This window comes from Harpia harpyja, chromosome 18 (assembly GCF_026419915.1).
Source record: "Harpia harpyja isolate bHarHar1 chromosome 18, bHarHar1 primary haplotype, whole genome shotgun sequence".
Lineage (NCBI taxonomy): Eukaryota > Metazoa > Chordata > Aves > Accipitriformes > Accipitridae > Harpia > Harpia harpyja.
Window position 1 is genome coordinate 9,163,833 of NC_068957.1, and position 20,563 is coordinate 9,184,395.

The 20,563-nt window shown below is 43.4% G+C and overlaps 2 protein-coding genes across 7 annotated transcripts in view; one reads left to right on the forward strand and one right to left on the reverse strand.

The window, feature by feature from the left end:
- CD99L2 (CD99 molecule like 2) overlaps positions 1-9,479 on the forward strand; it is a 33,897-nt gene extending 24,418 nt beyond the window's left edge. Inside the window, exons 7-11 of one of the 2 annotated variants that reach the window (XM_052814119.1) lie at positions 1,011-1,073; positions 2,192-2,227; positions 2,329-2,448; positions 5,069-5,134; positions 5,577-9,479. In XM_052814119.1, the coding sequence (XP_052670079.1) occupies positions 1,011-1,073; positions 2,192-2,227; positions 2,329-2,448; positions 5,069-5,134; positions 5,577-5,641 (350 nt within the window). In that variant the 3' untranslated portion in view covers positions 5,642-9,479. The remainder of the gene's footprint in view (positions 1-1,010; positions 1,074-2,191; positions 2,228-2,328; positions 2,449-5,068; positions 5,135-5,576) is intronic. The other variant, XM_052814120.1, reaches the window with a different exon arrangement.
- Positions 9,480-12,080: 2,601 nt separating this feature from the next.
- MTMR1 (myotubularin related protein 1) overlaps positions 12,081-20,563 on the reverse strand; it is a 39,385-nt gene continuing 30,902 nt past the window's right edge. For all 5 annotated transcript variants that reach the window (XM_052814117.1, XM_052814115.1, XM_052814116.1 and 2 more), the window contains one exon: positions 12,081-13,341. In XM_052814117.1, the coding sequence (XP_052670077.1) occupies positions 13,177-13,341 (165 nt within the window). In that variant the 3' untranslated portion in view covers positions 12,081-13,176. The remainder of the gene's footprint in view (positions 13,342-20,563) is intronic.

The window sequence follows — 20,563 nt, forward strand, 5'->3', positions numbered from 1 at the left end:
TGCACAAATTAAACATTCCCACTACAACTGTGTCCAAGATAACTTTTTCACCTGTACCGAGATGTGCTGGTGCTCAGTTCTTCCACTGGAGCTGCTCTGTCCCTCTGGGAAGGATGAAGAGTCAGCTCCCTGCCGGCAGGACCCCGGGCCAGGCTGGTGCTGCCAGGGGCTCGGCGGTCCCCGGCCGCACGGCGAGCGCACACACAAACCACTTCTTTCTTCTTTCCTCCTCCCCTGCCAGCTGAGGCTGAGCAGCCAAAACACTTCATGAACTCGCAAATACATTAGTCATTTCAGTTAAAAAAAATAATAACACAGTAGTATTTAAACTTTGATTCAGGGGTATTTCTTTCAAGCTAGACTTAAAGTCAATTATTACCTCTTTTATGAGCTTAAAGTAATTGGGGGTTAAACATTTTGTTAACATGTGGTAATTGCAAGAGAAGCAGCACTGCTTATTGACCGGTCCCTGCTCTCACTGGGGATGGAGTAGTCAGCTGACTGGGAGCCGCTGGTTTAAATGGGCGTTCAAACTCCTGCTCTGGTCCCTGTTGCACAGAAAGCCCCACACGGCTCTTCAAAACAGCCAGAGAGTTTTAGAGAAAATACTCAAATGAATAGAGCAGCCTCCGTCTGCCCAGCAGAGAAACATTTCCCCAGGAGCGGGGTTTTGCAGGAGGCCAGTCCCACCCTGGGTGCGTGATGCTCGCAGGTGACCCCCACCCAGAATCCCCCAAAAGTCCCATTTCCAGGCCCTGCCCATCCAAAGGCACTCGGTTTTGGGGATCCCTCTCATCCCAAGCAAGCCACGTGCTATTTTTCCTTCCCGTTATCTTGTTTTCTAGGCAGCTCTGGCTGCGTTTGCCCTCCCAGGAGGGTGGCTTCAGTGTTTTGCTGGGTGAATTTGGCTTTGTGCAGGTCGAGAGGGTGAGCTCCCTGGCTGCCGCGGAGCACACGGAGCCTGTCTCCCTTCTGGTGCCAGCCACCATTTGTTCCTGTTATTTTTAAAGCATTTTCAGACGACGACCTGGCCAGCATTGTGGACGGCGGCTACAGCCCAGACAAGAAGAAAGGTAAGCGGTGACCTACGTACATTTGTTTGCTTTAGCAGTCGCAGCTCAGGCAATAATCACCAGATCAGCCAAACCCCTAGAAACCGCCTTGCACAGAGGGGTGCTCGCCTTCTCGATGGGGGCACGCACGTGGGGAAAGGGGGTCCCAGCCGAGGAGCCAGGGGAACACGTAGTTTTTGGCCTCCATGGTCACACCTTGTGCCAGCGGTTGGAGGTGCTTATTTTTGATCCCGCGGAGGCTCTGCAGCTCCGGCTGCCGCCAGGGCAGACGGGACCTGCATCTCCCCATCCACCTCGGAAGCAGATGCCCACCCCTGTGCCGTGAGAGGGCACAAGCCTTCGTTTGCCTTCCGCCACGCGACCACTGACGGGTGAAGCAAGGAGCAAACCCAGCAACAGTCAGATAATCCTGCACGTTTGCGAGGATCCACAGCATTAAATATTAAAAGTAGTAGAGTAACGAGATGAATACCACAAGCCCGATCAACATTTAATGAATCCCTGTGCCAAGGACAAACCGCATGGGCGGCATTAATACAATGCTGACCTGCTTCCATAAATTCAGGATGTAAGTGACTTGGTAAGGACTGCAGCTTCCAGCAGGAGTGGCTTCTCCTCCCAGCCCAGTTTCTCCAGGGAAGGCGATTTTAAAATAGACTTCAAGTGAAGATGCCCTGACTTTACGGAGCTTAGCCAGTCACCTCCCTGTGACGGCACAAGCATGCTGTGTAACTATCTTGACGACCTTTCATTTATCCGCTCTTTACACCGCGAGCAGCCTGGAGCGGAGGTGAGGTTAACTGTCGTGCAGGCAGAGGTGTCCCCCGCAGAGGCTCCCCCCAAAACTCCCCCCCCCCCCAGCACGCAGGGTGGGAGACGGGAGCAGCTTCCCACCCCTCGGAGAGACGACAAGCCGCCCCGGGGAAGCCAAGCAGAAGCGTGGGGCAGCGGAGACGCTGTGCCCCACGGGGGGATACGCTCACCCCCCCCGGCCAGGGGTGCCCCTGGGGCCACGCTGCCGCCCTTTTCTCCGTGCCCGCTCCCTCCCGGCCTGCCCGGCACGGTGGCGGGGGGAGCGGAGGGGCACGGGACCGCTGATGGGCTCGCGTCTCTTGCAGGTGCCGGGGGCAGCACCGACAGCGACTACGGCGGAGGTGGGTGCCAGCGCGGTACCGCCGCGGGGTCAGCGGTGGGGCGGGAGGGGTGGCGCGTGTGCCCCCGCAGCACAGCACCCCGCTCTCTCTGCGCCCCGCAGGCACGGTGGCGGAGACGGGGACGATCGCCGGCATCGCCAGCGCCCTGGCCATGGCGCTCATCGGGGCCGTCTCCAGCTACATCTCCTACCAGCAGAAGAAGTTCTGCTTCAGCATCCAGCGTAAGCGTGTGTCCCCCCCCGCACCCGAGCGCCTCAAGGGCGCCGAGCAAGCACCCACCTATTGGCCCCCCGAACCCCGCTGCCATTTTCCAGCCTGGAGACGGGAGGGGGTGTCAGGTATCCGGTGACCCGGAGCTGGCAGAGCAAAGCCCCAGCCGTGGGTTATTGAGCCCCCCCACCCGTCAGGCGTTGCGCAGGCAGGAACCCACCAGCAGCGACGGCCCCAGGACCCGCTGCCGCCCCAGAGCCTCCACACAGCCCCCTCGCACGCACCCACAGTCACAGCCAAAGACCAAACCACCGACACCAAACAGGGTAAATATGGAAAAAACCCCACCCCAAACCGTACGAACCAAAAAACCCCCCAAAATCTCAGCGAGAGGTAAAAACTCGCCGAGCAGCAGCGAAGGAAGCGCTGTGAGCATCTGCAACTATGGCAGCTGTGGGTGGTACAACCCACCCCACCCTCCTGCAGGTGTGCAGCAATCACTGCAATTAAGTGCAAATTAAGTAGCAAAGCTTCCTATTCCTAGAAAGCGCCTTTTGCGTGAGCTGCCCCTTAAAGTTGCTCGGTGTAAGCATCGCAGGAGGTGTCCCGACAGCCTCACCCCGTGGCACTGGCCTGGCCATGGTGGGCTCTTGCAGCCCGTTACAGGGTGGTTGCAAACAGCTGGAAAAAGCTCTTTTTAAATTAATCAAATGAAATCTCTTGTGAGTCTCCTTTGCTCTGGGGGAAGGGTGTTTGGGGTTGGAAATTTCTGCTGGAATCGTGCTATTTTCCCAGTTGTGCCTGAAACAAACAGGAGCATTTTGGTAAATTAGATCAGCAGGAAAAGTCAAATGAATGTGATGGAATGAAACACCCTTGCATGTTCCCCCCACTTAAATGATATTTTGGCAAGAATAAATAATTAAAAAAAAAAGAGTAAAGGCTTTGATGAGGGGGAAGCTGAGAGACACAAAGCCCCAGAAAGGCGGCAGGAAATTAAAGTTAATTATAAAGGAGGATTAATTTAAGCCATCAGACATGGCATGCTGGGCTAATGTCAGGCCTTAGATGCATTGCAAAGCATGACAGAAATCTGAGAGCCGTCAGCCACCGCAAAAGTGGCTTTTTATTGAAAAACATAAATTGCATTTGGTGTTATCCCAGCAAAACACATGTCTTGGGGAAGGCAGCGGCGGTGTGTAATGACCACTAGCTTGAAGCACGGAGGAACAGGCTCGGCTCTTTTCCTTGCCCAGCCGTCCTTCTCCGGTGGCGAGGCTGCGGCTCCGTTTCTCATTTTTGAGCCTCTTCTGACGAGCATTTGCCGATTCCTCTGAAGGAGGCGTACAAGGCTGCCTAGTATGCTTTACCCTACTTTCTTTTCTTACACCGCGTCTCCCGCTCACTGGCCGTGCCCTGGGCTGTGGCTCAGCCTCTCGGTGCCCCTCTGCCCCGAGCCGCTCGCTGTCTCCTGCCTCCGCGGCTTGGCCAGCCGCAGACTGCGGTGTCTGTGCTGGCATGGGGGTTTATGGGGGTTTTTTAGCTAGCTGCAGAAACTTTTCTTCTCTCCTGCGCCTTGGAGGCAGCAGCTGCCCCGTTGCTGCGCGAGGGCTCCCATCGCGTTGCCTTGGCCCCAGCGCTGTCCCCTGCCTCCCCCTTTCCCCGTGAGATACGAATGAGCCCCATCAAAACGTGGTGCTGAGGCGTAGCGGGTCCCTGCCACGCTCCGCGCTGCATTTAGCTGTGCAAACAAGTTTAGATGCCTAGAAAGCGCGCGTTGCGTGGCCGCAGCGTGGATTGCCTCGACCTTCCTTCGCAAACCAGCACGGCCCCCACCCTATGCCTGGTCCCTCCCTAAGGGGACACAGCGGTCCGCACAGCGCTCCTGTCTCTGCCTCTCCACAGAGGTCCTTTAGAGAAGCCGTAGAGCGTGGCTGAGGTCTGTGGCGTACCCGAGAGGGGCTGAACTCAATCTTCTGCAGCTCTGAGCTGGACCGGGGCGAGCGGAGCCATCCCCTTCCCCTTGCGTGCCCTCTCGCTGCCGCCTTGCAGCCACCCGGCAGTGCCCAGCCTTGCCCCTTCGCCTGGGCTGCACTTGTTGCAAAGATTGAAAACTTCTTTGCATTTAAATAAGGGACTTCTGCGGGATTTGACACCCCACTGGGATCCCGCTTCATCGCCACAGCCCTGCTCTAAACTGCTTCTTGCAGCTCTGCATAACTTAGCTTTTAATGAGAATTATACCGCCTATCGACGCTTAGACGCAGCCCCCGCTGCACAGCAGTCCCGTCTAGAAGACATACCTACTCCATGCACTTCTCCTGGCTGAGCGCCTTAGCACGGTAATTAGCCTTGCTGCCTCGCATGATAAAGATGAAGCAAGAGACTCAGAAAAAAGGGCTGCTGCCTTCTAGGCAAGCCTCTGTGGTCACTTTAAAATCCAGCAACGCTTTCTCAGCACTGTTTATGGTTTACTGATGTTTCAATACCGCTGTTAATGCAGAGGAGGTTGCAAAAAGGCATCTTAGCTTTTACAGCAGATAGGCCCATTACCAGAGTTTTTAAGGCATCAAAGCAAATCATTTTTACTCTCTACCCTCCCATCTCACTCTCTTTATTGTTACTTCTCAGAGGGACTTAACGCGGAATATGTGAAAGGGGAAAACATGGAAGCTGTCGTAAGCGAGGAACCCCAAGGTGAGACCCTTGCATTCCTTACCCTGTCTGCATCGGGCCACAAAAGCAGCTTTACTGAGGGACTTTCTTAAAGTCCCTCATGCTGTACTGAGCTGCCGTGTCTCTTTGATGAAGACACCACTTAGGTGATGCTGCAGCTTTTTGTGAAACACCCACCACAGTGTTTTTCCCCCTTTACTGCACACAAAGGAAAGCCGTGGTAAGAGACCAAGGGGCTTGTGCTGCAAACGATGGCAGTTAATATTTAGCTTTCATGTTTTCAGCCATAGAGAGTGTCTTAGGAGGAAAGCATGATCCTTCTTTCAGTGACAGATAATCAAGGCTGCCGCAAAGGCTTTTCAAATGTCACATACAACCAACCAGTACTGGGCACCCGTTGTTCGCGCTCTGGTTCCATCATGTGCTATTGTACTCCTCATGATTTTTTTTTCTTTCTCCCTAGTTAAATATTCAGTAGTGGAAACACAGTCAGCAGAACCACCAAAACAAGACAGTGCGAAGATATAAAGCATGACCTGGGGCTAGAAAAGAATCAGTCGGCAGCAAACGGAGATCTTACATGCTTGTAATTTAGCTTTTTATTTAATTTGACTCCAAAGCTATTTAATGTGTACTTAGGCTTGAACTGGCTTCGTATTGCTCTAGGCTTTAGGGTTAGAGTGGTAGTATGTGTTTGTTTATTTTTTGTAAAGAGGTATATGTTTACATTGAAGTAATATTGTAGGTTTGATGTCCCGTTGTATGCAAACCAACAGAAGGTGCTTCAGTAGCGGTCAATTTTCAGTTAAGGGACAAGGTCTTTTTCAAGGAGCAGAAGAGCTTACAGGTATGAGGGCAGTGAAGTGCCTGTACATAGCAATCCAAAGCAAACCATTCAAAGCCCTTTGTAAAGCACCTCCAGCCAACTTCTGCCATCAGCTATGGGCTTGTCACTTCCAACGGCGGTGATGAAAACTGCACATTTCCCGAGGGTAGATTGCGGTCCTTAGCGTAGCTACACCTAAAAATGAAGTGCCTGTGGGTAGGTCCTCGGGCTGAGGCAGGTGACTCCCTGCTCAAAAGCCAGGAGCTGAGGATGCTTCACCACCACGCAGCGCTGGGCTTCTAACCAAATAAAAGGACCTGATTTTCACACCAAGTCATAAATCCAGGTAATGGCAGTGCGTGCAGTGTTCACTTTTAGCAAATACCATTTGAATGCTTGGCTATGCTAGAGATCAGAATGGAGCTGAAGGTGTCAAGCGATACGGTTTGTCTGTGTGACATGAGATACCTGCATTGTCACCGCAATGAAGACTGCGTGTGTTTGGATGCTTTCAAGGAGAGGTTCAGATCTCATTCACACTAGAACAAATTGCGGATTTAACCCAAAAGAAAATAAACAAAGTAGGAATCCATTAAGACCTGTAACACTCACTACAAGAGAAGTCAAGCTTAGCAAGATGCAGTCCCCCCCCCTTGTCCTTGTATCAGCAACTATTGAGAGCACTCCCTGGCACCCGAGGCAGAAAAAGGATGTAAAGCTTTGTCCTTTGTGTCACCGACTCACCTGTATAGGAGGCAGAATCTCCTGCGAGGATGGGTCCTCCATCGCTGTCCTGCGTGGGGTTCCTGCAGCCTTCTGGGAAGCACCAGGCTGCGAGCGGTGCTCAGCAGGACACTGGGCTGCCGCCACGACAGCACCCCGATCCCACGCGAGTGCTCACGCAACCTTCTTCAACAGCGCGGAACCGGTGTCAAGACCCGACCATCACTATCTTGCAAGAATTTGTGTTTATGTTTCTAACCCCTCCCCTCCCAACCCTTTTTTATTGCTGCTAAAACGTGAATACTGCCACTTTCCAATACGTTTATCCAAATTGGTGATGGCTTAAAAAGCATGCTCTCAAGTGGAGGAAAATTCACTTTATGTGGTGTAAGAAGTACTCACTATTTTTATATATAAACCTGAAACGTGTGCATTTTGTACTGTTTTGCAAATCCCATATTTTGTGAATGTGTATTTAAAAAAGCGCCTTTCGGTTTGATGTACAAATTCACAGCTTTCAGGTAGACACGACTTACAGAAGGCCTTGCCAGGAGGTGAATCAGCCTAGGAGCATTGCTGCCTAACAGCTCCATTTGAAAGGAAATTGCCTAGTAACATGGTTAAGTATTTTGCAATAGCTGCACAATTCTTTACGCTCTTTTTAACACTTGCATTTTAAAGCCTTACACTAGCTCTAGCAGAACAGCTACAGTGTTTTATAAGGGAGACAAGTTCTAGGGATATATGGTGCCTCACGTGTACTCAGAATACTTAGGCTACAACAATACTGCTACAACTACTGCTGCTTTGTTTTATGAATGCGTTTGGATTAGAAAACAAAAATATTTAATTATTGGCTGCGCAGAGAGTGGAAGCAGAGGCGATAGACATGGGATGCACTCTGTGTTTGCTTACTCCCAGAGAAGGGTTTTCACGGAGGAAGCGTGGTCTGCAGGATTGGGATCATCACGTGCAGGAGCACAGATGCCGACAAAGCCATGCAGCTGAGTTTGTGTGTCTCCATTCCCAAGCACCGTCGCCTGTTTTTCTTTGTTAGCCGAACACATTTGAAAGCTGTAGCATGAAAAATGTTTTTAGGAAGTTACTGTAGATGAAGTGTTACAACGTGGCACTGATGATCACTAGGAGCCCTTTTCCTAGCTTAGATCAAGTGCCCGTAATTCCACTTCTCCTTTTGCCAATGACCGTATTTTCTGTAGATGCAGATCATCGGTTTTATTGCATTTCTATTACCGTGCCCTCCCTGTTTGTCTAGTGGACAGTGCAATGGAGTGTCCAGCATTGCTTAAAGAATATAGCACCTACCCCTCCTTAGGGAAACTCTTACACTAGAACGTAGGAGAAACACGTGTCTAATTCACAAGTACTGCAGTTAAAAGAAAGAAATAAAAAAAAGCTGTTTCACTGAAAAAAACCACCCAGTTTTTAGAACTCAGAAGTTGCTCCTTTCCCCAGGGCCTTTTCTACGACTTTGGTGAATATTATGCCTTAGTATAATTTCTAGGTATGTGGAAAACCATAAATGCACAGTGAAAGGCAGCACTTTTTCAAAAATTTACAGTAACAATTCAAGATTTCTTTCTCTAGGATTTCAAATAGGAAAATATTGACAAATACTGCAGTAAAGAAATTAAACTTGGTGGTCTCTTCAAAACTGGACAAAAGTCAAAGTCTTAATGTGCTAAATGTCAGTAAAGGCTCAAATTGCTTTTTATTGCAGTCTGTCTCCTTCTCCATCAGAACTGTCAGACCAGTCTCTGATAAATAGGGAATTTATACATCATCTATATTTTAGGCATTATAGCAACTGAGAGGATTCCTCTGTATTTTGCTAGTAGTGATCCAAGTTCTCAAACAACTGACCCAGCACCGACCTCTCTAACTACTTTCATTTAATTAGTATCTATTCTCTTTAAATCTGGATATCGAATTTTTAAAAATCCTGCACTTACGTTTTGTATACGTGGTACGAACATTATTATCCTTTATAAAAAAAGGCCATAAAACACCGGAAAACTGGGATTTTTTTTTTTCATGAGTACAAAACCTACATATACAGCTGTCCTGAGAGTTTATGTACTACCTGTGCTGTGAGCTCTTTTTCTTATTACACCTCACTTCAGCTTAATTAAAGCTATTTTTAATAAAATGATTTGGAAAAGGTTTCTCAATTACAGAAAAACAGCAAACTGAAAGAATTGAACTAGCTCTTTTCCTGTTGTTTATTCTATCAATTACTTGCATTTTCCTTTGGCAATACTGTAGTAGTTTCTTCATTTGAGATTTGGCAATACTGTAGTACTTTCTTCATTTTAGATTCTTCAGTTGAGAATACTCTGACATGAATTTCAGATTTTTTTGGCACTATAAACTCAGTCATTTTCATGCAACCCCACTAATGAACCCTTACAAGTGCTATATTGTCATTCTTAACTACTCATTTGTTGTGATAAAAGTGGAATTAGTCCATAATACCATTTCAAATTCTGAAAAAGTAAGATGAGTCGACAGGCTTCGGCTTTAAAAATCTGCTTCTGCAACAAAGGAGGTTCAGGAACAAATGAAGCTCAGAAACAATGGAATTGTGAAATTAGAGAATCCTTTCGTTTGAGTCCTTACTTAAAAGCAAGGCATACTGTTTGCTGATGCAGAAGCTATCTATACCAAATGAAGGTTGAATGTTACGCTGTAAGAAAATAAGATTCATTTTGCTAATGTGCATGTAAGGATCATGGGGGTAACAATCAGAATTTGACTACCATTGGAAAACACCGAATAAAACAAGTTGACTTATAAGACATTTTAGACTTGATTTTTTGTGATTTTTTTCATGTTGGAAGTAAACTGCAAATGGTGGGCTATATGCTTACTGTACATCACCTCTTCTATAAGCACGCTACAGACTTCATTTAAAAAAACAAAACTAACTGGACTTTGTGAGAAAACAAGTATCATTATGAAGACTTTAATTTAATGGTAAAAATTAAGTATTTGCGCGTGCGCGCGCACGCACACACACACTCTCCTCAGGTCACCCAGGAACTAAACTCTAGGTAGTGCCCTATGTCCCTGGTTTTTGGGACGGCTGGTTTTTGGTCCTTTTCGCTGCCCTAGGTTTCCTGCAGTTTTCTTTGGATTTTTCACATCCAGTAGATGAATCTCCCATGCAATGCAAACTAAGCTTTTGACCTTTGTATAATGATGCAGTGCTTAGTCTCACAGTCAAAAAAGGAGGTTTGTATTTTAAACTAGCTACTTCTGACTCATATTTCTTGTAGAAATAAAATTCTTTCTTCCCAGCTGCACAAGATCTGGCAGTCAAAAGATCTCTAATATGATACGCACTTAGTTCAGCAGATGTGATCTCTCAGCAAATGGACATTCCTTTTTGCTTTTTAACATAAATGCTTCACCTGGGGAATACTCTAAATTGCCCATTTTACTTTGTCCTCTGCCATGGGGCTCAATGCACATGAACGGGAGCTGTTGATTCTTTATTTCCAGCTTTTAGAGAACCAGCCGTTCCTGGTGTTACTACATACAGCATATGAATTAGTACAGCTTTTCTCATAAAATAAGAAAAATTAAACACTTCTTGTTTAAAGCTTTAACTCCTTGAGAGGAAGGCTGCCTATGCAGGGAACAAAACCAGGCAGACAGGAGTGTTTACCAGCTTGAAAAGCCTTCTTGCATTTTAATGAAACAACAAAAAAATTGCTTTTATCTACAAAGGAGGAAAAAGTGTAATTCAGCTCTGAAGCAGGACTAAAACGGCAGAGTGTCTGATGCTGATGATTCACTTAATTTACAAGCAAAAAATGTTTCAGTTGGTCACCAAGGCTTCATCCCGTTCTGGGACACTGGATTCAGGTTCTTCCCCCTCTCACATGTCATTGGTAATAGGAAAATCCTACAGGTCAAATTTAACTGCTTGCTGTCTTTGCACATTCCCTTTATACTCACCAGAGTCAAAAACAAAAACAAAAACAAAAGCAAAACAAGATTCAGCTTTTGAATTGGAAGTTAATAGTTCTGTCCAAGGTGCATCAGACAGGGAACAGGGTTCTGCTCTTTCCTCAACCAGTTCAATACTGCCTTATTAAAAAATAAAAAATAATGACAAAATTAGTTGTTAAATCAATAGGAAAAAATCTGATTATCAGGAAGCAGACTGGCTACAAAGACAGTCACCTCTTCGATATAAAACTATGCTTTAACTAGCATATACAAGCTATACAATACCTTTGAAAATTTCCATGCTAGGTACATACAAAAACATCTGTTGTGCTCACCCATGTAACAGCAGGACCCCTCCCCCGTGCTCTCCCTGCAGATCAGACTCGCTGAGCTATGCTGAAACTTGTGGATAAACAGCCAGTCAGTTGAAACAACTGGTATTCTTCTATGCAAAACCAAATTCTCCAATTTTAGCTCTAGGAATATCTCAGAATGCCCAAGCTAATCCAGTCACCACTTTTACAATAATTACAGAGGAAATGTTGTGATTATTAGCACCAATAAAGAGAAAAACTTCAAAAGATTCTCTTTAGCACTGCATTTTAGAGATAATGTGCTTTACTTTAATATACAGTTAAAAAGTCAAGGATATCCCAAGTATGGAAGAGTTTAATTCAATACCAGCTCAACATATTTTGGCAATGTAAAATTCACTGCTGGCATACTGTCCAGCAGAACCATTTCTACAGGAAAACATCTTTCATATAGTTATAAAAAGCCTGAGGTTGCTTAAGAGATGCCAAATTGCAAGCCTTCCTGAACTTTGTTCTTGTAGGTGAGTATCTATTATAAAAAGCATTCACTGTAATAAAAAGGACATGTTGAAATACCCTGCACTGCACAGTAAACTTTAAGACTGGATACAGCACATTAGCCTTTCCAGGTGAAGTTGCAAAAGTGCTCAGCAGCTCACCTTACTCATTAACTATATGCTACACATCTGAATGCAGAGAAACAGAAAAGCGCCATCGCATATTAAGAACAAATGCGCAGTAATAAACGAATACTCACACACAGTAAAAACCACAGTCAGCATATAGAATCAATTGGCTCTTGAGAATGGGGCTTAATTCCCACCAGCAGAACTTGGAGCAATACAAGCACGAGTCAAAAAGCAGAGCTGCAGTGTCTGACTGCCCTAAGAACCAGATTCTCATGAAACATAGCAAGGAAAACAATCCAGGGAAAACTTTCAGCATGTACCATTTCTGGGCCTTCCAAGACGGCCGCTGAATAATTTTTTAAAAGGTTGGATGTTCTAGTAATTAAATCTCTCCGATATGAATATTTGGGGGGGGAGATGAAAGAAAGTTGGGAATGTATATTTTATACAAAAACACAGTTAAAATATTCAATTACAGAAAAAAATGCTAGCAGCAATTTAAAAAACAAAAAGCCAAGAGGCTTTATTTCAAGAAACCAATTAAGATCATATTATTTAAAAACTTTGTCAAACAAAGTCATTACAAGTTAAGGTCTTCAAAAGAGTTTGGACAGGCAGGATCCATTTTCTGAACTTACAGCTTAAAACCACGGGAGTATGCATATGTTTAACATCATCACATACACATGTGTATAAATGGACACAGCTTTGCATTTTGTGTGCACACTTTAAAACAAAACAGGCTTAACAAAATGTGGAGCTATACAGACTATACAATTTACACAGCTGGGTGTCATTCCAACCCCAAATATTACCATTTGCTAGAAAACAAACTTTTACTTTGTACAAGACCTTGACATGAGTAAGTTTACCCCTCACTCAGGAGGCTGAAACTGAACAATAAGCTAAACAGTCAAAAGACTTTATTTCAACTTGTACAAAAGGCATTAAAAAACCTAAAATACATGCTTTACCAAATATATTACATCATACAAGTCAGTGTGGTGTACTTGATAAATCCAGCTTAACTTCATCCACTTTTAATGGCATATTTCGTCGAAATGTAAAACCGACTACACTGGAAAACATTTATTTTAAAATCAATTTCCAAGTGCATTAATTACCTAAAAAAAATAAATTGCTCTAGCCAAAAAAAAATATATATATATATTACTGAGTGAAATAAGGAGCTCCCATTCAGAAAAACGTTCTGTGTAAGCATCATGTGGCATTTCATCTGATTCTCCCAACCAGGCATGGTACCCTAGGCAGCGTGAGAGGCATTTTTCTGTCTGCTTGGCAGATGGATTCCTTTTTAGGATGGTTAAATTGTTAGTTGCTCAAAACAAAGTTTAATTTCACAATTGGTGATTTATCTAGAGATGTCAAAACACATGTGGGAACTGCCAACAAGAAAATACATCACATCTATTGAAGCTCTTTTTGGCCTCATCATGATAATATCAGACACAGAGTAAGGCATGTAGATCATAGCAATTACAAGTCACTCACAATCTTTTTGTGATGGGAAAAGCATTTCACCCTCCTCTCTGTATTACCTGACAAATTTTTTCACATGGCTTTTGTTACACATCACACAGAGGTGTGCACCGGCGTGGCTGAATGGGAAGGAGATGAACCTCTATCAGAGGAGGAAGAAATAGATCGTGTAGCAGCTTCCCGCTGCAAATCTTCAACCTTCTTCTGAAGCTCCGTCCGGATGGCAAGGAGCTCTTTAAGATTTTGATGGATTGGAACCTGCCGGGTAAAGAAAGAAAAGGCTTACTTTGACTCTCACAGTGAGTTATCTTCTCAAGCAATGCTTCCACTGTTTCCTTCTGTAACATAAGGAATCCAACACCTATGAATTTCAGTATATCAATATTTAGGGAAAGTGTTTCTTTAGTCATTTGAAATGAAACATCTCAGCAAACTGTCCCTTTCTAACAACACAGTTGGCAGGAAACCGATTCAAAAGACTGTTTGCAAATGGTCTTGATGGGATACCAAACATATTCCAATAAATGTACCCCTATTCCTTATCAATACCACTTTCAGCTGAACTTAAAATGCCTTTCCTGGGAACTAGTTCCCCTGCCTGTTGGGACAGAACTTACTACGTAGAGTTCACAAAGCTGGCTCCGTATGGAGCATCTTGTTACTCTTCTAACCAGGCATCTTTCCAAGAGTCTGACCCTTTCCAGCTTGTCAGTGAGAAAAGTGCAGCAGCCAAGTGAATTGTGCTTGTGGTGGACATCCCGGAGTCACACTCCAATAAACCTTTCATAGAAGTGGGTCGTACAAGTTTCTGTCTCTGCTTCTGACAGTACCCAAAAAACACCAGAGATGCACCAGTCTGCATCAGAGTTCTAGGCATTTTTCACACTTATCTGGAACATTCAACTGTATCATGGCCAAAGGAAGATGCAAGCCACACTGGTTTTTGCAGCTGGATCTGTTATCTCAGACAAGCAGAGAGAGACCTCCCCTTCTTCCAAATGCCACAGAAAGGCCAAAAAAGTTTGACTGTAAATTGCTTTTAATTTATTTTATCCTGTATAAACTCTAATCGTTTATAGCTTTTGGAAAGAGCAAGATGGGAAAAGAATTTAATTGGGCTGGCGAGACAATCATGGGGAAATGCAGGAGTGGGAAACCTACAGATTGCTAGACGTTGTAAGTATTTTATACTCTGGGCTTCTGGAATGCCAGGCTCCAGGGAATTGCATTCACTCACGATCGCTTTCTACTGCTTGAAAGTGATTGCAGGGCTCGGACGCGCACCTGAGCAAGAAATTTTCACATGGTGCTATGTGAAGAAGACATCAAAAACCAGAAAAGGTTTCTCTTCTTGCCATCAACACACAACTGAGTCACAATTTATGTTTTCATGAATTCTGACTTTCTAAAGAAAGTACATCAAAAATCCACAGATTTTATTTTGGTATTTTCAAAACCTAACACTCGCGTTTCTGAAACAGGAAAATACCATTTCATTTCTAATTTTAGTTCTAACTTAAAAGAATAAAATAGGATCAAACAGTCTGTTTTAGGTCAACGTTTTTTTAGCCATATACTTTTTTCTTATTTGTGGCTTAGCCCATGAACAGAAACTTCCGTGCATTCACAAAGTGCTGCTCCCAGTACCCTGGGAGTCATCAATTCATCCAGCATGTCATCTACAGCAATTTTAAATGTGTAACTTTCTGAGTCTTCAGCAGAATAATCGCTGTACACCACCAAGCTCCAAATGACCCTGGAGTCCTGCCTTCGCTATGCAATGAATTCCTTCTCTTCTTGCAATCTTCTCCTGCATCCACCATACAAACTCTTTAGCAAGTGAGGCCACAAGTCTACAGACAACAGCCTCCTTCACTAATCAGACACAAGGCACAGCCTCCAAAATCTCATTTTTCTGAGGCGGTCTACAGAAAATGTGTATACCTAAAAATACGGCAAAACTGAGTCTGGTGATGAAGTTTGTCCAAGATGCTGTAATACACACTATGGAAAATTCAAATTTCAGTGAAGATCAAGACTTCCTGGAATTAGCACCCCACCCCATTTTTTTTTTTCTTTCCTCAAGTAAAAGACCCCTTCCTCATACACTCCCACTTCAGATTTCTCTTTATGAAGACATTTTCCTGAAACACTTGGGTCTGTAACAGAGTGATTTACCATTGGTATCATTAGTCACGCAAGCCCTGGGTCACAGGAGATTTGTACACCTGATTTCTGCACAGCTTAATCATGATTCAGCATAACAGGCCAATTTCTCTTAGACACCTTTCACACGGGCATTAGCTGGTGTGTTCTACTGCACAATGCTCAAACACTTATAAGAAGCAGTTCCATACAACTGGCTTTTGGGGAACCTACTACAAATCCTTTCGGGATACACTACACAAAAGCCACTGCAGAACTTGGCATGCTGTATAAAGTGCTTAGAGGAGGAAAAGTGTGGCTGCATGTCTCAATCCTTCTTCTGCATTCCCCCAGAACCTAATTCAGCAAGACACATGCTCAAAGTTTGACACAAGTGCTGTTGCCCCATGTATCCATCTCAAAGAACAGGACTATTGTTATTTAGCTACTTATTTAAAGACAATGACATTTAGAAAGTCTGTGTATATTCAAGTCACCCAAAAAACTCTTCAACATTAAGATTGCAAAATTATGCTCTCAAAAAATGAGGAGGTGTCAGAATGAAGATTACTTCTCCAAACTCAATTCAGCCTTCCTGTACATCTGTATAAAATCATTGGTTAAATAAACATTAAAATACTAGCTTCCGCCTTGTATTCCTCATTTATTCAGTGCACAGTTTGATGCTACTCAGTTAGTGAGCAGTTATTCAATATTTAGTTTTCTTTGCAGTGTTTGACCCCATCCCTTATTTATTCTTCTGAACTTAAAATGCTTAAGTTTCCTTTTCCTTTACTTTCATCTCATGTCAAGAAACAAATTTATTTCTGCAGCACCCTAATGAGGTATGGGAGTACTAACACTCCACTTCCACAGACAAGGATCTGAAGCAAGCACCTCCTAATTTTGCATACCTTGGATCTCAAATTGGTTTAGCAGAGAACTTAGGAATTCTGCAGTTTGGCCGCGTTGGTATCAAGCAGGACACCCAGTAAATAAGGAGCACATGCACGGTGACCGCTCTGTTCCAGGTGATCTCCCTTACAACAGAGGAATCCTGTGTCAAAGGCAGGGAGAAACCTCCTTTCTCCAGAGCAGCATCCTGCTCCCTCACCCACAGGACAATTCTTCCTTTGTCTGCAGCCGTGCCCCCTCCAGCCTACTTTCCCAAACTGTATTCCATGAGTTGAACAGAAAGCAAAGACCTCCAACACTTGGAGCATTATTCACTCCTAGTTCCTATTCCCAGTTAGTCACAACTCTCTCATAGACTCTGTATCAAATCCATCTCTCAGTCCTTTCACTCTCGTTTATTCTCAGTCCTCAAGAATTCGCTGAGAGTGTTCCAGCATCAGACCTCCAAATTGGATGAATTTCTTCCAGGATATGAGCAGACACATTTCTGAAACATAATCGCTCTTACTAAAATCTCATGTTTGCCCTAGAGATGGAATATTTACAGAAAAACAGCCCCTCGCCCCAACAAAAGAAGTCTAAAATACCAATATTTTCATATGGGAAAACATTTTTCTTAGTCACATTCTCATAAGCAACTGAGCCTTCTTGGATGAAGTTTTACAAAACAATTCAGTCAGACACACATACTTGGTGACTCAATACAAATCATTAGCGTCCAGCAAAGCTGTAAGCAAGGCAGAGTAGGGTCTTATAATGGGGGAAAAAAAGGGGGGGGGGCACCTTTAAAATGTTGGCCATCTTTTAATAAGTGCATGTTAGATGTAAACACTGCAAGACAGTTCTACGTAAATATCATCATGTCATTTCATATGGTAGTGTAAACACAAATGGTTTTCTAATGTCAAGTCTTTCCCAGAAAAAGATTGTTGCTTGCCATTTAATACAGCATCATGTAGACACACAGTGATGTAAAACAGTAAAATTCCAAAAACAGATTTCATACACTAAACTTCTGATACATACCCAGTTTCACGAAATAAACATGTCAAATTCAGTCTAGAGAAACCTTTAGCACTTTCAGAGTATTTTCAAGCAGCTGACAATAACTGATCTATTAGTCATAAAGGTCCATGTTAGAATTACATGCTCATGGGGTAAGAAAAAGGTGGTATAGGCAACTGAAAGATATAAAAAAAAATATTATAAAGTTCTTATCAAAAGACCTGAAAAGCAGCCTGGCTTGAGGAGCTGTGTTTTCCCCCAGACGTCTTCAATTCTGCTACTGTAACTTCCTTTTGAAAAAAAGCAGCAAATTCAAATGTGAAAGAATGAAAAGATAGACAACGGTGCTAGATGGAAAGAGGGGGAAAATGCCCAAAACAAAGCCTCAACCTCAAGTCATGTGTATTTATTTTTTTTTTTAAATGAAACTGTTAAGAGAACCAAATAGAACTGGAATTATGCAGCTTTCTGGAAGCCTCCTTCCATCTTGGAAGGAGGAGGAAGAGTACCAGGACAAAGCATATTCAAATGAATTCTGTCACAAAAAACATTAAAATAATAATAAAAAAGAAGTTTAGTTCATTTCCACATTTTCTAAAGACTTATTCACAGGCAGACCTGTTGCTGCCAGTGCTTCCTCATACCATCCTGTGCAAACCCTTACAGATAACTATGTCCATCTTTGTCACTTTGCACCATTATATTTCAGAGTGCAATTCCTCTCTCAAACAAAGCCTTTTTCAGAAGGAAATGGGTCCAACAACCTTCACAATAATGCCCGTAATGGCTTGCTGTGAACAAAGTTCTCCTTTACTTTGCCACTATTTAGAATAAAAGGAAGTGGAAGAGTGACAGATTCTGTAAGAACAAGAAGTTTGGAGAAGATTGTTTATTAAAAGATCTTGTTACCACCTTAACCCTAGAAGTGTATACTTGCACAGCACAAGTAGTGTCTCCATGGCAAGCTTTTATTACAGTCTTGTTAAGAAATCATATAACTGATTTACTGAGATGAATTTGTTGGGAGTCTGACAGCTGGTGTACTGTTTTCCACTCTCTCATCCTGCCTCTCAAATTAGGAGTGGAAGCTCAAAAGATGACTCTGGACCCACCACCCAGTCGCATTCAAGTTATTTTTTGCAGCTCTACTCCACTGTACTGACACCAGATTTTCAGAAGAGTGTGCATCCTTGCCTTTGTAACACCAGCTTCCCAGTGTGTTGCCGCAGTAATGCTGCTAGGCAACACCCGGCCACTACAGCCAGGTCCCCATCATTTCTGTCCATACTCCAGGGGAAAGCAAAGACCTACTTCTGCTGCACAGGAGGAGCCCACACAGATGAAACCTAACCCAGCAGCGCATCTGTGGTTTTGCTGGGCTGGAAAATTGGCTGGGCCATTGCTCAGTAGGTCTTCAGGATGTTTTTCACATGTTATTTAAACTATCACCTCAATGTGCTGAAAAACAGTAAATTTCATTTCTGTTATTTGACAAAATATTCCAGTAAAAAATAAAGTAGAAACATAAAGGTGAATGTACGACATTTTAACAGATTTTGGTGGGTTAACCTCATAAAAAAATTCTGTCGTTTGACTATAAGAACTAAAATTAGATTTGTCTAATCACATAGAATTTACTAAAAACAGATTAGAAGTTGATCAGGCCAAAACAAAATTGGCATTTACATCTAATATAGCTAGCAATACAATCCAAGCAGGGACAGGAGTAAGGAGTTTGCCAGCAGCACTAAGTAGCGGGGAAAAGGGCCTGGATCCTCGGGAAGTCTGACCTTGCTCCAGGCATTGACCGAAAAACTGGCCCTGTAAAAGCTGGAAAAGAATTTACTTGCAACACTTCAAGAAGACTTTTCAGTGTTGGGTTGTTTTTTTTTTTCTTTAATTGCTACTGTAATATTGACTGAGGAACTGAGAAGAATATGACTGAGATTGCATGTTGTTCCCCTCCCTAACTCATAACCAACTTTTTCCAGCCACTTACCCAAACCCTGTGTCCCTAGTCCTTTTACCTGTCCTGAGCAATATCCTTAGCTGTAAATATAAGCTTTATAGACTTATCCCAGTTGTCCATGATTCTAGCATCTTTTTGTTTGGTTTTAAGCTCTCATCAAGTTTTGTAGTCCCTTCCCATTCAAATCCCTATTTTTATTCCATTACCTCTCTCTCACTGAGTTATCTTAAGGAACCGATTTTTTGTAAATAAATTAAAAAAAAATTCAACTCATCAGGAAGATTTTATTTAGTGAAGTCCTTAGGTTTCTCTAGCTTTTTAACAATACACATTTTTGCCCATTTTAATATTCTTTTAAGTTTCCAGTCCAACTTTTCTGCATCAAGCCATGATTAAACTTAGGACCTGATCCCCCTCCTCATGCAACCTGTTCACCTGTATCTACCTTCTACCCTTGCACTTCTTCCCTGCTACTTGCTGCTTCTCCCTTCCCTTCCTTAGCTATGATATTGCCAGTTGCCTTGCCTCTCCAGAGAGTTTCTTCTCCCTGGCACGAGCAGTCTCTTTTCCCTGTAGGACTATATGATTCTCCCACTGCTGGTGATACTTGCAATATTTGAAACCCTGCTCCCGACCAGTAAAAAACAGCAAAATGCTGCAAAATTGAGTGAGAGAAGTAATGTTCTTCACTCAGAAAGAACCAATTGCAGGTTCCTGCAAATTAACCAGTTAAAATGGGTGGGGGAGTATTTTCCTGATTAAGCTAGTTTTGCTGCCAATTTCATTCAAAAGCAGATACTTCTACACTTTAAAGATAAGGTACCTACTGCCTATAATGAGCTGAAAAATACTTAGAACACTGCTAAAGAAACATCCTTTATTGCTCAAAATAACATTGATATGAAACCATTTTTTAAACTGAATTATCCACATGTACATAGAAAGCAGAACCTGGTATACTGTAACTCCGGAACATGCCACTTCACAGTTATAATAAATTATTCCTGCTGGGTGAGGACTTGAGGAAAGATAAAATTGGGGTTTTTAAATTATACCCACACAGAAACTACAATTATGCTATACAATATACATATTACAACACATATAAAAAACATCTAGACATAAGACAACTTCATTTCCTAAATTCAAACCTTCCTCTTCACAGAATTACTACAGTTCACTTTCAGTATTGATTTTCAGGTTTTCATTCCCAAGTAATCCTTCAGGATCCTGAAGTGCTTTTGGATAGCAAAATTTGTCAACACAAGGATAGGTATAAAAGAAATTATAATAGCTACTCACTTATAGTACCGCCAAGTCTTAATTGGATGGATATCTACTGTGTATTACTGTACTAGCTCAAGGACAGTCATTCACATGAAAATTGTTCAACAGTGAATGCATTTTGTCTTGTTCAGAGAGTATACTTTATCTATTTTAGCAACA